At 41.7% G+C, this 16,800-nt stretch overlaps 1 protein-coding gene and 1 long non-coding RNA gene across 2 annotated transcripts in view; one reads left to right on the top strand and one right to left on the bottom strand.

The window, feature by feature from the left end:
* The window catches only part of LOC143674755 (uncharacterized), a 42,134-nt gene that overhangs the window by 21,359 nt on the left and 3,975 nt on the right, over positions 1-16,800 (bottom strand). The window contains exon 3 of the long non-coding RNA XR_013171197.1: positions 5,172-5,394. This is a non-coding gene — a long non-coding RNA (uncharacterized LOC143674755). The remainder of the gene's footprint in view (positions 1-5,171; positions 5,395-16,800) is intronic.
* Positions 7,552-14,753, top strand: PITHD1 (PITH domain containing 1). Its single transcript, XM_077150890.1, has 6 exons — positions 7,552-7,841; positions 8,589-8,632; positions 9,104-9,181; positions 12,316-12,420; positions 13,052-13,160; positions 13,809-14,753. The coding sequence occupies exons 1-6, from the start codon at positions 7,644-7,646 to the stop codon at positions 13,908-13,910; spliced, it is 636 nt and encodes a 211-aa protein (XP_077007005.1). The 5' UTR covers positions 7,552-7,643; the 3' UTR covers positions 13,911-14,753.

The following is a 16,800-nucleotide window of genomic DNA, read 5'->3' as shown; positions in this document are numbered from 1 at the left end:
TTTAAATAAGCAACCCAAGTAACTGTTAAAATGTGCACTGTAGTTTGAGAACTATCACCAAATTCCAGAGAAATTAGTCATGAATCAAGCAGTGGCTCTTCCCAGCTCTTCCATGGATCATGGCCATGAAACTGTTCACTTAGTCACTCAGCAAGTACTTGTGTTGGCCTTCCTTTTTGCACTGAATAAGACAGACATGGCCCCTGTCCTCAAAGGGCTTTCATCTAGTTGGGGAGACAGGAATCAGATAACTGCAAAAATAATTGTGTAAATTACAGATTTGAGGGCCCTATTGTACGGATTCTGGTTGAATACATTGGAGGTAGGACCTGGAAATGAGTACTTTTTTATAGACCTCTCCAGTGAGTTTAGGAATGCCTAGTGTGGTGGAAAAGCCATGCATGAACTTTGGGATAGGTTAAGCCTAGGCTCAAATCCTGCTCCACTTACTAGCTATGTGACACCTCTCTGAGCCTTGGTTTCCTCATCTGTAATCAGGGTAATAATGATATCTCACAGATGGGAATTCAAGCTTTAGGGTCACAAATTAAAAACTATTTTGAGGTCAGGGAGTCCTTCCTGATAACTGGTATCATAGCCACTGTGGCCCTAGACAGGGTTAATTCAACTTTAGCCTTAAACTATCACCAAAAAAGGCATAGTCAGTACTAAGTTTCCTCTTATCTCAGGGGACACAAACTCAAATAGCAGGGACCTGGTGTAAGGCAATGGGGAGTGATAGGAACAGAAGGAAAATGAGATCTATTTACACAGCCACATCTAGTTGCTTCCAGGTAGAAAGCAGGACCCAGGATTGCCATATTTTCAGAGAGTTAAAGGAAAGACAGAAATCCAGATTTCTATGTAAAGCATTGGTGTTTAACACCCTGTGCCACACCTAGGGCTCAAACTGAGACTCTAAAAATTTCATGCACTAAGTTTGCTTTCCTGGAACTTAACAATTTCCAGAAGGTTCCTAGGCCAGATAAATCCTGAAACCAAGAGGAACCAGCCTCTCCAAGATTATCAACTAATTGCATCCCCCTATCTTTTAGTGTTGATACCCCTTCTCAACATGAAAAAGTCAGAATGGGCATTCCCTAAAGATTGGGAGAAGGATCAAAGATCCTTATAGATTGGAAGAAGGATCAAATGAGAAGGAGGAGTTATAACAGAGAAAATAGGATTTAACAAATGAGTATGTGCCAGTTTGAAGCTTTTATGTACCCCAGAAAAGCCATGTTTTAATCCTGGTTCAATGTTGTGGGGGTAGCAGTTTCTCTAATCCTTATTCAATATTGCTGGGTGGGATCTTTTTATTGTTTCCATGGAGATGTGACCCACCCAATTGTGAGTGGTAACTTTTGATTAGATGGTTTCCATGGAGATGTGTCTCTACCCATTCAAGGTGCAGTTCCTTATTGGAGTCCTTTAAGAGGCAACCATTTTGGAAAGCGCCAACAGAGCCAACAGAGCCTAAATAGCCAGAAATCTTTGGAGATGTAGAAGGAAAACACCCCTGGGGAGGCGGCCTTATGAAATGAGAAGAGAAGCTAGCAGATGTCACCATGTGCCCTCCCAGCTGAAAGAGGTGTTCAGAACCCAAAGATCCTAGCAGATGCCAGCCATGTGACTTCCCAGTTGATAGAGTTGTTCTGGACAGCATCTGCCTTTCTTGAATGAAGGTAACCTCTTGCTGGTACCTAATTTGGACATTTTCATGGCCTTAGAACTGTAAACTTGCAACTTATTAAATTTCCTTTTTAAAATCTGCTCCATTTCTGGTATATTGCATTCTGGCAGCTTACAAACTAAAACAGAATATGACTGCTGAATCACTATATTGGTATTTCTTCTAGCCTCCAGTGTTTTGGAGCAGCTAGAAGGAAAAATCTGAAATGGTGGAAAGGTAACCCATAACAAATTCTGAAATCTGTTCTGTAACTACTTGTTGAAGTATACTTTGAAAAGTGTTGCTTCTTCTTTCTTTTCTTTGTATATATGTTATATTTCAGAATAAAAAATGTTTAAAAAATAAACCCTGTGCCAAATTCTACACAATATATTAGAAAGCCTATAAGAAATGGATAATTTTATAGAAAAAGGAATATAACTTTACAAAACTGACCCCAAAGGCAAGTCTAAAAAGAAGTAGAGAAAGTAGTTATAGAGCCTCCTCCATAAGAAATCTCCAGCCCTAATTTTTAGAGATATAGGGGAATTCTTCCAACTTTTAGAGATCAAATAATCCCAATGCCAATTAAACTATTCCAAAGCAAAGAAAAAGAAGGAAAATGCTATTGAAACTAGTATAACATTGATCTCAAAATGGGATAAAGATTGAACCATAAAAAATCTACAGACTAATCTTACTTAAGAATATTGATGTGACTATACCAAACATGAGCAAACAGAACCCAACTGTAAATTAAAACAAATTTTTAAAATCATGACTAAGCGGGGATTTGTAGGATTAGCAGGAAAACGACAATTTGTATTAATCAGAATAAGCTAAGACAGTGGTTCTCAACTGGGGGCGATTTTTGACCCACAGGGGACATCTGGCAACATTGGAAACATTTTTGGTCTTAGTGGGGTGCTACTGACATCTAAGAGGGATGCTGCTAAACATTTTACAATGCACAGGACAGCTTCCCACCACAAAGAATTAACCAGCCTAAAATCCTAATAACCATAGCTGAAGAGACTTAGGTTAGGTTATGTTGCAGTAAGAACCCTCCAATCTCAACAGCTTGAAACAACAAAGGCTCATAATTCATATTACATTTCTGTCATGGGTCTCATTGGGGCTCTGCTTTATGTTTTCCTCATTGGGAACCAGGCTAAGAGAGTTTGTGTCCAAGGCAAGTGGGAAATATTGCACTAGCCCTGAAGTTATGTCTGGAAGTGACATGTATCAGTTCCATTATATTTTGTTGGCTGCACCTAAATTCGAGGGGGCAGGAAAGTACAATCCATCTGAGTGCCTGATGCAGAGAACCAGAAATACTTGCTAACAGCACCAGAGACTCTAAAGCAAACATGGCAGCCTGGACTCTCTGGTAAACGACAGGGCATAGGAGCAGGGCAGCTAAGCACACAGGCTGTGGAGTGAGACTTGGTTTTGAGCAATTTCACACCTCTTAGCTGTAGGCCCTTGAGCAAGACACTTGGCCTCTTTGTCCCAGTTTCTTCCTCCAAAAAAATGAGGAAAACACATCACCTTGTATACTGTCATATAACGATTTAATGAATTAGTGCTTAGAACAGTGCTTGGTGCATAGAAAGCACTCAGGAGATGCTAGCCACGAGGATGATGAGGAACTAGGTGACGCTCTCAGTTTAGAATGGGCATTTAGTAAAGGGCTGTTATGGTTATTCTTATAACCGAAGCTCTGAGGAAAATGACTTGTCCAACTTAGCACAGCTGGTAAGTGTAGCATGGTGGAGTCTTGAGTTCTCCGTCTCAGCCTGGTGCACAGTAAGTATTCAAAAAGTGTTAGATAATGTGTAGAGGAGGTTCAGGGTGATTAAGAGCATGGCCTCTAGAGGAAGACTATCTATCTTCAAATCTTAGTTCAACCATTAATCAGTTGTATGACCTTAGGAGGCTACTCAGCTGCTCTGTGCCCCAGTTTTCTCATTTACAATATGAGGATAATAGTTTATCTGCAATTATGAAGATTAAACAAATAATACAGGTAAAGCCTTTAGAACAGTACTTGTGACATTCTAAGTGTTGTATGGTCTTAGGTAGGGTTGTCATATGCTCAGTTTGCCATACAGAAGCATTCAAAATAACCAGAAAAACAGTTTGTTTCTCCCAGCCTAATTGAGACAGGAGTAAAGGGAACACTGACACAAATTGAGGGGTCTTTGAGATACACAAATGGTTGCAGGTGGGTCCTGGAAATGTGAGAAAGAAAAATTGGAAGCTTGTCTTACCTGCACCAGGGTAATCCTAGAGTCAGCGACCGTCCCCTTTGTTCTCAGACACCCCTGACACGTAGGAGTGCAAGGGAAGGGACACTAAACACAGGCATAATTACTCCGAGATCACAGCCCAGCCACCCTATAAACCTGGCAGTCTCCTTCTAAATCCAGCCTTTTTTACAACTGCAGTTTCCCATACAACTGAGGGAGGGGGGGTGCTGAGCCAATAGTCTTGCTACCGGCAGTACTAAAGTCACTGTTCAATTTTCTCCTATGGACGGGGTGTTGTACCAAGTATTTTCTATGCATCACCTCATGTCACCCTCATAATAAAACCCTACACAGTAGGTACTATTACTATTCCCATTTTATATATGACAAAGCTGAGGCTCAGAGATGTTAAGCAACTTGCCCTACAAGTATTTGTGAGACAGGGGCAAGAGTGCAAATGGAGGCATGCTTAAAAAGTCTTAAATGAAACTAATGAACAGTTAAATAAAATATTTTCTATTCTGCTGCCAGGAGAAATAAACCTTTTCAATGAGCTGGAAGACTAAGTTCAAATTTTTGGACTCTCTGAGAGCTCTGTCCGGGAAGGTGGCAGAAGTAGGGAGAACAGAAACCCAGCACCACTTCCCTCCTCTTCATACCTCCAAAGCCATTTGCTTGGCAAGGCATCTTGTGCACAAGCACATAGCACCCTAACCTATATGCTCACACTCCAATCCAAGGTTTCTAAATTGAAAGAGTCCATCAGGTATCCAGTACAATGAACGACAGAAGAGCCACACCAAAGTACAGCATCACAAAATTTCAGAAAGGACAAAGAGAAGGTCTTAAACATTTCCTGAAAGTGGGGGGAAATTACTATACAAAGGCTCAGGAATCAGAATGGCATTGTACTTCTCAAAGCTAGACGCTCTCTTCAAAATTGTGAAAGGATTCTATCCTCAGCCAACTTATTGATTAAATATAAGAAGAGAATAATAGCATTTTCAGTAGTCACTTAAAATATATGGTTGTGTGGCAGTGGGTCTATAAGACGGCCTCTAATAACTTCTACCCATGCAATCCACACCTTGTGTAGTCCCTCCTAAACTGAATATGGGTGGCCTGTGGAACCATGCGATAATGCAGAATCGACAATATGTGACTTCTGAAGTTAGTTCATAAAAGCCACTGTGGTGTTTCTACCTTGCTGTCTTTTGGATCACTTGGTCCAGGGAAAGTTAGCTTACCGCGTTGCAAGGGCACTCAAGCAGTCCTACGAAGAGGTCCATTTCAGGAGAAACTGAGTCTCCTGCCAGCATGCTGCACCAACCTGCCAGCCAGGAGAGAGAACCATCTTGCAAGTGCATCCTCCAGCTCCAGTCAATTCTTCCGATGGCTGCAGGCTCATGAGAGACCCTGGACCAGAGCTACCCAGCGAAGCTGCTCCCAAATTTCTGACTCACAGAAACTCTGAAAATAATAAATATTAATTGTTGCATTAAATCATGAAGTTTGGGGCAATTTGTTACACAACAAAAGGCAACTAATACAGGCACATTGGAGGCAAAATGGCCACAGTATTTCTCCACCCCTTACATTTGGATTTGGCCATGAAACTTGGTTTGGTTGATGGGATATAAGCAAAAATTATACCAGCTCAGGGTTACAAAATGCTTGTGCAATTGGGTCTTGCCCTCTTACTCCTAAGTACTCTGTAGCTACCAGCATGTGAAAAAGCTCAGGTGACCTGCTGGAGATATGTGGTCCCTTCACTCCAGCTGACAGCCAATACGAAACAGAGACATGATAGTGAGGCCATTCCAAACCATCCAGCCTAAGGTGAACTGGCCCAGACCAGAAAAATGGCCCAGCCAACCTATAGAATCATGAGAAATAACAAATGTTTATTGTCTAACGCTATTAAGTTTTGTGATGGTTTGTTACACAGTATAAAGTAACTGAGACAACATATTTACTTCAGGTGTACCATTTTTTTTTTCCGCAGGAAACCAAAGAAAGACATGATCAAAGCCTGGTTACTTCCTAACCTTAACTGATCTTGGGAAGTTAATTCACTTCTTTCAGCTTCATTTTTCCTTATCTTCAAATTGGAGTTAATGTCAGGTAACAGAACCTATCTCTTAAAGCTCATGTGACAACTGAGCTAAACATTATATAAAATGTTTAACACAATGCCTGGCACATGTGCTCAATAAATCAATAAAGAATGACAATGATGAAGTAGATGTCCTGGATAATGTCTGGGCTGGCCCTGAAATGGGACACAAGTCTTTCCAAAGAAAGGCTGCTGAGTGTATCATTCAATTAAACAAATATTTGCTAGGTCCCTTGCCTGAAACTGTGATGTGAAAGCAAGACTAACCCATGGTGGCAAACTATCTGAACCAGAACTAAACTTGTCGATTTCATGAAGGATTGAACTAGGAAAGCAAACTATTTCTTAATGGAATTTGAACAGCATTGTCTGGATACTCCAGAGCCAAATGTGAAGGATGTTTGAAATACATGAACCTGTGATGGGCAGGGGATAGACAGAGTATCTTTTCTCTGCATCATCTATCTTTTCTCCTCCTTAGGGAGCCAGAGAGCTTTATACCCTGGAAACAAAATTATTTCAACTCTAAGTGGTTCTCAATTCTTCTAGAATTTTTTAAATGAATTCTATTTTATTTTTAAAATGCCGGTCACAATCTTCTAAATGGATTTTAATTCCTACTAATGAGTCACAGCCAACTGTTTAAAGAAACCTCTCTGAAACAACACAGAGGCAAGAGACGTACAGGTCATCTAGTCCAATCACTTCATTTTACAGAGAGAAAACTAGGGGTCAGAGAAGTTAAGTCACTTGCCCAAGGCCACACAGCTAGTAAGTGGCAGTGCTTGAATTTGAACCAAGATCTCACTCCAAGATGACTGCTTAAAAACAGAGTAATAAACTACCTACTGGTTAAGTATAATAATCAACTGGATTCTCACCACGCGCCAGTAACTGGGTTGAGGGCTTGACTGCATATTTCACTTAACTCTCACTACGACCCTACGAAACAGATACCATTATTCCCATTTTCTAGATAAGGAAACTGAGTTTCAAAATGTGGAAATTACTTAGACAGCTACACGGTCAGAGCACACCCAGGGCTTGTCTCCAGATCTGGCCGTCGTCAAAGCCCACGCTTTGAGGTTTTGAAAGTGGATCTGTGAGCTCTGACCGCCTGTGCGTGCCCCTGTGAGGCAGCGATAACGTGGCGTTCCTTCATCTTCAGGGCCTTATCGGTCCACATCACTTACTCCACCAGCTCCCGAAGAATCAGGAGGAGACTAAATCGAATGCCAGACCCACCACTTACTAGGGATATGACCTCGGAACACCAGCGTAATTTCTCTACTCTTCCATGTGGGTAGAACTGGGATAGCGACAGCAACCGTATCCACTATTAAGCGACATTAATTCTCCCGCACCTGGCAAGCGCTTGCCAAACGTCAATCCTCCCCTCCCCCCGCCGCGCCCCTCCCCCCGCCGCGCCCCCTTCCCCCGCCGCGCCCCCTCCCCCCGCCTCCCCGGGCGCATGCGCCGCAAGGGCGCGCCTTTTACGACGCGGCGGACGCGGAGCGCTTGGCGACCGGAGCCGAGCTTCCGAGGCGCGGGTGAGGCGCGGGTGACGGCGGGACTGAGGGGACAGGCGAGCGGCGGCGTCGCCATGTCGCACGGTCATAGCCACGGCGGGGGCGGCTGCCGCTGCGCCGCCGAACGGGAGGAGCCGCCGGAGCAGCGCGGCCTGGCCTACGGCTTGTACCTGCGCATCGACCTGGAGCGGCTGCAGTGCCTCAACGAGAGCCGCGAAGGCAGCGGCCGCAGCGTCTTCAAGCCGTGGGAGGAGCGGACCGACCGCTCCAAGGTGGGCCTGAGGGGTCCGCGGGCGGGCGGGTGAGGCGGGGACCCATGCGGGACCGCAGGCCGCGGGTCTTCTCTGTCAGCCTCATTTCTGCTGTTAAAAATAACGACAGCCCAGCCGGGTTGCTAAGCGCTTTCCCGTGCCGGTCGCCTGCCAGCCCTTTGGGAGGCGAACAGGTCGAGTCTTCCCATTTAGCAGATAGGGACTCTGAGGCCCAGAGAGAGAAAGGGGCGCCTCGGCTTTCCACAACCCAGCGCTGTGTTCCAAGGGCTGCGGGGATTGTGAGGAAACGTGGCCATGCGGGCGTTTTCTCTTGCATTTGCCTACTGGTCCCAATGGCTGCCTGAACATAAGATCAGCCTGGGGAGACGAAGGGTGTTATCCTTTGTAGAGCACAAATTTTTAACCATTTTGGGGTCGTAGGCCCCTTTTGAGAGCCTTTGGAAGGTATGGACCCGCTGCCCAGTAAACTGCAGGCAGGCACCATCTTTGCATACAATTTCAGGAGGCATATGGACCCTAGAAGTTAATTTATGGGCTGCAATTCAGAACCTTGTGATGTGATGGCTGACTTTTAGGCCACTGTGGATAAGACTAATTGGTCTCAAGTTAATTATGTCCTGGAAAGCTGAGGGAGGTTGATTATTTGTCTGATACCCCAGAAACAGGGTGGAGTATGCCTGAAATTGTAGGCTCTCAGCAAATATTTGTTGCTTTTTCCTTTTCACCCTTCCCCCCCATCCCCTCCAGTTTGTTGAAAGTGATGCAGATGAAGAGCTTCTGTTTAATATTCCGTAAGTATCTCCTTGGTGCCTGCTTCATGCTGTAGAGGCAGTATCCAGCTGTCTTGTCAGGCAAGGGCTTAGGTCCTCAAGAAGCACCTAGTTTTCCTCAAGTAGCATTTTATTTTTTTTCACTAAGTTAAATATTCCCCGACTTTTTTTTTTTTTTTAACTTCCTGGTTGTGTCAGGAGCCCATGTCTTTCTAAAAATGGGGTATATTACTTTGGTGGGTTTGAGGAGGAAAGCATCATAGCCTTCTTGGTGCAGATGAAACAGATGTATCGTTGAAAGGTAACTGAGAAATTGAGGTAAATGTCTTAGGATTGCAGAATGCCAGAAGTAAACAGGGTGTCGGAAATATTTGGTAGGAGCTGGACAGAGGAGTAAACTGAAGCCCAGAAAGAAGGAGGGTTTTACTTAGTGTCACACAGCAAGACAGGATTCAAACCCAGGTTGACAGTTTCTCTTTTGCATTCTGGCAGATTTACAGGCAATGTCAAGCTCAAAGGCATCATTGTAATGGGAGAGGACGATGACTCACATCCTTCTGAGATGAGACTGTAAGTGGCAAGGGCTTAGGTCCTCAAGAAGCACCTAGTTTTCCTCAAGTAGCATTTTATTTTTTTCACTAAGTTAAATATTCCCTGACTTTTTTTTTTTTTTAACTTCCTGGTCTTTTTCTAATTCTGTGTCAAAATACATTTATCTCTTCCTGAATTAACGACCTTTTTAGATTAAGCATCTTTAGGCCAACAGCTTATCTCTTTTTCTCAATGTGCTTACTACAGTTTCATTCAAAAAATGTCCTATAATGTCAATTGTTGATAACTGTAGTTTTCTTAACTCAGATGATCTTTATGGATTCTCCTCTTGGAGTTAGCTTCAAAATTTCCCTTTGTCTTTTTACATAGTAATAATCTTTGCATGTGTTTTGTTGACATGGAATTACTCCAGCTGAGTTTATGTGGTCTTTTAGTTAGGAAATTTCTGCATACTTCTTGCAGCACTGGATCTGTGTCCACCAGAGGTAGTGTTCCATTTGGATGACTTATTCCAAAGTAGCCATTAACAAAGTAGCCTTTAAAAGAAGAGGAAAACAGCTTTTGAGAAACAAATACCAAGTGATGAGTATAATGAAGTGGTGTCTTGTGGTTTGCTATACTGTTTTGCAATATAACATGGATTTTTAAAAGTTCTTATGTAAAGAACTTTACAAAAGAAAATTTTATCTGAAAAATCAGGCAATTAAAATGAGTTTTAGGAGATTTAAGAAGGAAAACTGATATTAATTTTGGATGGTAGAGACATGGATTAGAAAGCAAGTTATCCACATATTTAACAGTTTTAAAGAAATTTAGTAAGTTGGAGGCAGACTTAGTAGAGACTCATTTGCTTGGGAGATGGATTGGCTTGAGAAGACTACATCCAAGTTGCATTGCTGTTAACAGTGTGGGCTTTAGAATAAACTGTTTGGATTCAAATTCTGGCTGTACCACTTGCTAGCTTGCCTGGGGTAATGACTTCTTTTTTTCTATTCCTCAATTTTCTCATATATAAAATGGGAATAGCAATAGTAAATACCTCGTAAGATTATGGAGAGAATTAAAAGAGAAGCATCATCCAAAGAATGTAGAATAATCTGGAATATGGTAAGTGCCAATTTTGGAAGGGCAGTTACAGATACCTACATAGCCCTCAATTCTAAGCACTTTACGTATATTTTATTGAATCTGGGATGTCATTGATTATAAGATGCACCATTATTTTATGTTCCATTGATAAAGAAAAAAATGCTGCCTACTCAACTACGGCATACCATTCACAGCATCCAGGAAAATTAAATCGAGAGTCTTAAATCAGGGAAATTTGAGCACAGACTAGGTGTTAGATGATACTAAAGAATTACTAATTCTGTTAATTGTTAATATTATTAATTATCGTAAAATGGCATCATAGGTTTTTTTTTTTTTTTTTGCAAGAAGTCCTTTTTAGAGATAAATACTGATGTATTTATGGATGAAATGATACGATGTCTGGGACTTACTTTAAAATATCAAGCAAAACGTCTTTTCATACTCTTCCTTTCCAACATGGTCCTGGCTGAATGGCTCCCACAAAGAAGAGTGGCAGAAGGAAAGGCCATCCTGTTATCGATGAGGTGGTGACCAGGGAGTACACCATCAACATTTGCAAGTGCATCCATGGAATGTGCTTCAAGAAGCATAACCCTCAGGCACTTAAAGAGATCTGGAAATTTTCTGTAAAGGAGATGGGATCACTAGATGTGTGCATTACATCAGGGTCGACAAAGTCATCTGGGCCAAAGGAATAAAGAATGTCTCATACTATATCTGTGTATGGCTGTCTAGAAAACATAATGAGGATGAAGATTCACCAAACAAGATACCAGACAAGATACCTGGAGTGTACCTGTCTCCATTTTAAAAAACCTACACACAAGTCATTGTGGATGAAAAGTAACAACTGATAATCAAATAAAATTAGAAAATAACTATAAGAAATATATTGAGCAGAAACAAAAAATAAGCGTGTTGATTACTGAAGTCGAATGATAAGTATATGGAAATCAAAGATCAGTTCTTTCTCTACTTTTGTGTGTGTTTGGAATTTTCCTTGGAAAAAAATTTTGAAAAGTATGCATTTCTTACCATTGAATCGATTTACTCGCCACATCAACTGTATGGGGTAAATACTAGCACTATCCCCATTTTATAGATAGGAAACTAAGACACAGAGCTGTTAAATCACTTTTTTAAGTTACACCATAGGTAATTGACAGAGCCGCTTTAAACCATGAAGTCTGGCTGTAGAGATGCTATCTTAACTAGTGCTATACTGCTCCTCATAATGCCACTCATAAATGTTCACTATTACTATTATTCTCCTTTTCATCATTCTTAGAAATACTTTGAAGAAACTTTTGCTTTCTTAAATTACATGCATTTTGCTGCTCTTAGTATTATGTCCCCTCCTGTGTGGGTATGTTAATAAAATGTCCTGGAGATGCTCGAGTTGTGTGACTCAGTCCTTTAGAACTTGTATGTTGAAAGGAAGACAACTATATCTTAGATTTTTCTTTGAAATATATTTTCTTCACTAGCAGTTTTATGTTGAGTTTCCAAAACTTGTTCTGTGTTTGTAGGCTTTTGTGATCTTTTCAAAATGGAAATCCCCCAACCTGTACTTTTTTAGGAATGGTAAGAAGACTGAGTATAAAGAGTAATCATTGTACACAAAAAGTACTTTAAGTGTTAGATTACCTGATCTTATCTTTTAACTGCATTTAATGTGTTTCTGCCAAAGTAGGTATTTTTCCCCCTGAGTAAGCTGTTTGATTTAACATCCTCAGCTTGGTCTGAATGTGCTGAGTGGCTTATTTTTCTCCATGAAGTTGCTGCATGTGACCTGGTTTGAGCCATCTCTTTGTATATTGCTTCTCATGTGATCTTAACCCACTCAAAGATGCCACTGGGTTATGTTGCAGTTCTCAGCTTTTTTTCTTGTTGGATTAAAGATGTTTATGTAGATATGCCAGCAAATTCCATTTTTAAACTTTGATCCCAAAATTTTGTTTCCTTTTGATAGAACCAATGGTAGTTGAAGAGTTGGTAGAAAGTTTTGAAAAACATGATAATGCATACTTCTTGACTTTCTTTCCCTTTTCTTTTTTCAGGTATAAGAACATTCCACAGATGTCCTTTGATGATACCGACAGGGAACCAGATCAGACCTTCAGTCTGAACCGGGATCTTACAGGAGAATTAGAGTATGCTACAAAGTAAGCACTGGGCCTGTGACTCTTTGGCTTCTGAGAAACAACAAGTGCTTCCTCATTGGCAGCCAACATATATGCATCAGCGTTTAGCATTTATAGGGCTTGCCCTTTCTTTTTTGGCTAGTCTTCTGCTCTGTTAGCATCAGAAATGAGTTAAAACTGTGGAGGAGGCTTGATCCTTGGCTTGGTCAATTTTTGGCAGAGATTCAGGGCAAGTTGCAGACTTGTTAACTTGTAAGCAGTTGACAGATCTAAGTGAGCTCCTAGGGTTGTCTTAGGAAAGGTGTTTTCAGAGTTCCTCTTTGCGTGGTGGCAAAGCTATAGGTGACCATGTCTTTATCTTTTCATTAGTTTGCTTTTTTGCCTAAGGGTGAGATAAAACTAAACTTGCTTTAGAATGCTGCTTGATTATACAGCATTTCTCATTTCTGTTCTTTGAGGGCAGGAACAGTGTTTATTCATTTTTCTATCCCTGCTACCTTGGGCAGGATCTTGCCTAGAGCAGGTGCTAGTAAATGTTCATTGACATTTTCCTAGGATTAACCACAAGTTGGAGCTGGAATTGTTTTTGATACAGTGGTGAAATACTCATTGAACTCTAACCTGTGTCTTCTGTGTTTCTTTCATCTTCTAGAATTTCTCGTTTTTCAAATGTTTATCATCTCTCTATTCATATTTCAAAAAACTTTGGAGCAGATACCACAAAGGTCTTTTATATTGGCCTGAGAGGAGAATGGACTGAGGTAAGATAGGGTTGGAAATGTGTCTCCCCCTAACCCACGTCCCCCATAAAAGTGTACATCGGCACACTGTGGTAATGGTAGCTTTAAGGGAAGGCAGTAGAACAAGTTACTCCCAGTCTATAATTTTTCTTCGTTTTATCACTGTAAATTGTCTGTCTCATTGTACCTCATATACCTAGATATCTCAAAATACCTAGACTATAGGTATTTTTAAGGGGGTTAAAGTGATATAATTGATATCAATTGAGTTTTTCACTTTAAAATTCCTTCGTTCAACAAACATTATTTGATTACCTTTCTTGTTCCAGGCATCAGAGATATGGTAATAAATAAGATAGGTGGGGGCCTGCTCTCATAGAGTCTCCTTTATTTATAATAAGGGGAGACATAGTTATGGACTAAATCATTGATCATTGCATGCTTCTTAGGGTTAAAAAGTATCATAAGAAGAGTGCACGGGTAGTTCAGTGGTTAGAATGCCCGCCTTTCATACGGGAGACTTGAATTCGATTCCCGGACCATGCACCCCCCAAAAAAAGTATCAGAAGAGATTAGGTGACACCTTCTAGAAATGTACCTGAATAAGTGTGTTCTAGGAAAGCACAGTTCTTTAAAGATCAGCTAACCCAGCCTCTTGATTTCTTGCAGCTTCGCCGGCATGAGGTGACCATCTGCAATTACGAAGCATCGGCCAACCCAGCAGACCACAAGGTCCATCAGGTTACCCCACAGACTCACTTCATTTCCTAAGAGCTGTCTAAGGCTCCCACAGAGGCGGTGTGTCAATGAAGATGTACAACTACCTGTTGGGAAGGAAAAAGTGATGGGGTCTCAAGAAAGTTGGCTGCCACAGCCTCTGCCAAAGCTTTGTCTTTGGGGCTTGCTGCAGAAACCTGGCCTACAGAAGATCCCACACCACCAGGAAGGGTTGTGTGGGTGCCAAGGGACAATCGTGGTTCCCTAGGGCATTGCAGAAATTGGGTCTGAGGCTGGTCAGGCCTCTGGCAGTCATGGATAATGCTTGCTTTTCCAGTCTGAATGTGGCCAAGGGATCCCAAGTGTCTTGTTGCTTTGTGGCAGGATTTGTGTGTGACTTGTTTTTTAAAAAATGGAACTATTTCTGGACTCCAGGAAACTTTCTGAAGCTCAGGATTATGTTTGTATTAGCCATCAGGAAGGTTTTCAACTAGAAATACTTCTCCCTGCTTGCTCCTTTTCCCTCTTATTGCTCAGCTTTCTTGTCACGTTGCCCAGCTTGGAGTTGTCTGTCACGCATGAGTGTCCCATGGTTATAGCTAGAAGGGCAGGAGTCTCCTGGTGACACTTAATAGCTTGGGGAGATGGTCTTTTTTCCCACTGCCTATGTAAGCAATCTGGGGAGGGGATGGAAATCATTTTCATGACTGGGGGTATCCTGATGGGGGTAAGATGGAATTTAGGTGAGATTGCCATGGGGAGATCCTTATTGTTTATTAACTTCTCACTTGTGTTGTAAGCACAATGCCAGAATTTGGAAATATCTGAGTTTTTCTGTTCATGGCTTTTTGTTCACTGTGACTAATTAGCTTCCTAATAAATCCTTGCCAGATTTAATGTTTTTGTTTCCTTTTGAATTCTTGGTAGTACTGGTGAACCTTTTATCTTACTGGGAACTGCACTGATCTTTGAAACTAGATAGATCATAAGTACCAAATTAAATCAAGACTAAATAAGCTCCTCCAGAAAGGGTCACATTAATTTTGTTCAGTAGGCTAAAAACACTTCTCCAACACATTTTGTAAGAGAAAGGTGGGGTTAAAAACCTATATTCCATTTCTCAAGAAGGGAAAATAACTTGTGGAAAGAGTGACATTTACAAATAGGAGAGAATAGGTCCTGGAACTCATCAAAAGAAATGAGGGTGAGGAAAATAAAATTAATGAGTATCATGTGGTCCAAATGTAGACTTAAGTTTTGAAAGGAACAGATGTTATGCCAATGAAGCAACTGAAGAGAATGTAAGTATCTAAAAAGAAGGGATTTGAGACTGTCAGTATCCTATCCCTTGAGGAATATAGAAATAGTTGATAAACAGAATTAAACCCTGTTCTGAGGCATTGGCTCATGCTGTTGTTCAAAGGCTATGCTACCGCTTCTCCAGCCTGTCCAAGCAAAAGTCTGCCACTGTAAAGCCTGGTCAAGCCTCAAAATTTCTAAAATACAGCCTGAAATCAGAATACAAGTGCAATTCTTGATGCAGTAAGAGTCCTATCCATTCTTCAGTCATCAATTGGATCATTTTGGAGATAAAAGGGCCATGTTTTAATACGGAGGGGGTGGAAGTGGAAATAAAGTTTGAAATCTTAAAGCAGATTAGTACTTCATTAATTCCATTAATTAAAGCACTAATCACAGGTAGTCCCTGGGACTGGGTCTCAGAATTTGAAGCTCCACTCTGAAGAACTGTTTAAAAGTCCTACAGTATTTAGGGTGATCTGGGTGTACATGAGGAATTGTTCATTCTTCACAGGCAGCTTCAGCAAGTATTCTGTTGGGAATATGGGTCAGCTGTGTTTTTCTTCTACTCATGCTTTTTCCTTTTTGACACCTAGTCCTGGGTCTGTGGCTTGCTGTGGTCTTCTGGACGCAAAGATTTCCTGCCTGGAATCTTGGTATTTTAGGCTCCATCTCTGTGACCCGCTGAGCACTTAACCGTCAAATTGCCACTTGCTGGGGAGAAGTGTTTTGATGAGCTTCTGAGTCAGTACTGCTTTTCTTTCAGTTCAGAGAAAAACTAGTGTAGGTTTAGCTGGGAGAATGAGTCTTAAGCTGCTGAGGGACAAATGTGACTCATTTCCTGTGTGCTGATGCCCACATGTTCTCTCAGGGATGTGGTCCTTCAACTGTTTGCCGCCTCTTCTAGCCTTTCTGTGGATCCCTAGCCCTGTTTCCACTCTACAGGTGCAGCAGGGAGCAAAGTGTGACTCACTAGTGACCAAATGAAGACCTTTTTGTTCTTGCAACCAGAGCTCATTGATATTTTGTGCACTATCTACATGTCTGTCAAGGCAGAGCTAAGATAACACCAACCATGCCTGTCCAGCTATCCTGGCATGGCCTGTGTTATTTTTCCCAGGCTCACTGTGGTTTTACAGTGTATAAAGCATTTTCACACGACCTCATTTGATCCTAACAGCAAAGCTGTGAAGTAGACAGGGTGGTTATTTTCACCATTTTATAGCTCAGGAAACAGGGCTGGCCTGTTACAGGCATCATTACACAGGAATACTGAGGTTGGTGTTCATTTCCTTGAGCCTCAGTTTTCTCATCCTTGAAATGAGACAGGAGGGTTAGATGATCTCTAAGATCTTTTCAGAGTGTATGATTCCATCCATGATCTTGGAATTCCGAAGGGAAGGGCAAGAAAGTCCGTGGTGGATACTAAGATCATAATGAAGTGCTTCCCAAAGGGATGGGAAAGTGATGAACTTGATAACGCTGTGAAAAACCCCCCCTTTCGGATAACTTTCCTTCAGGAGACATATGGATGGTGGTAGCAAATGGGAGTCTCCAAAGCCCTGTCCAGATTCTGCAGGTCAGGGCAAGTAGGAGCTCTGACTCCGTGGCTTAATTACAGGGCGTGGCCCCGTCATACACAATA

The sequence above is a fragment of the Tamandua tetradactyla genome, chromosome 2 (assembly GCF_023851605.1).
Source record: "Tamandua tetradactyla isolate mTamTet1 chromosome 2, mTamTet1.pri, whole genome shotgun sequence".
Lineage (NCBI taxonomy): Eukaryota > Metazoa > Chordata > Mammalia > Pilosa > Myrmecophagidae > Tamandua > Tamandua tetradactyla.
This window is presented reverse-complemented; position numbering and strand designations above follow the sequence as displayed.

Coding starts and splice junctions, on each gene's coding strand:
- PITHD1 (XM_077150890.1), top strand. CDS start 7,644: ATGTCGCACGGTCATAGCCACGGCGGGGGCGGCTGCCGCTGCGCCGCC. Junction 9,182..12,315: donor CATCCTTCTGAGATGAGACT/GTAAGTGGCAAG, acceptor TTCTTTTTTCAG/GTATAAGAACATTCCACAGA. Junction 12,421..13,051: donor GAATTAGAGTATGCTACAAA/GTAAGCACTGGG, acceptor TTCATCTTCTAG/AATTTCTCGTTTTTCAAATG.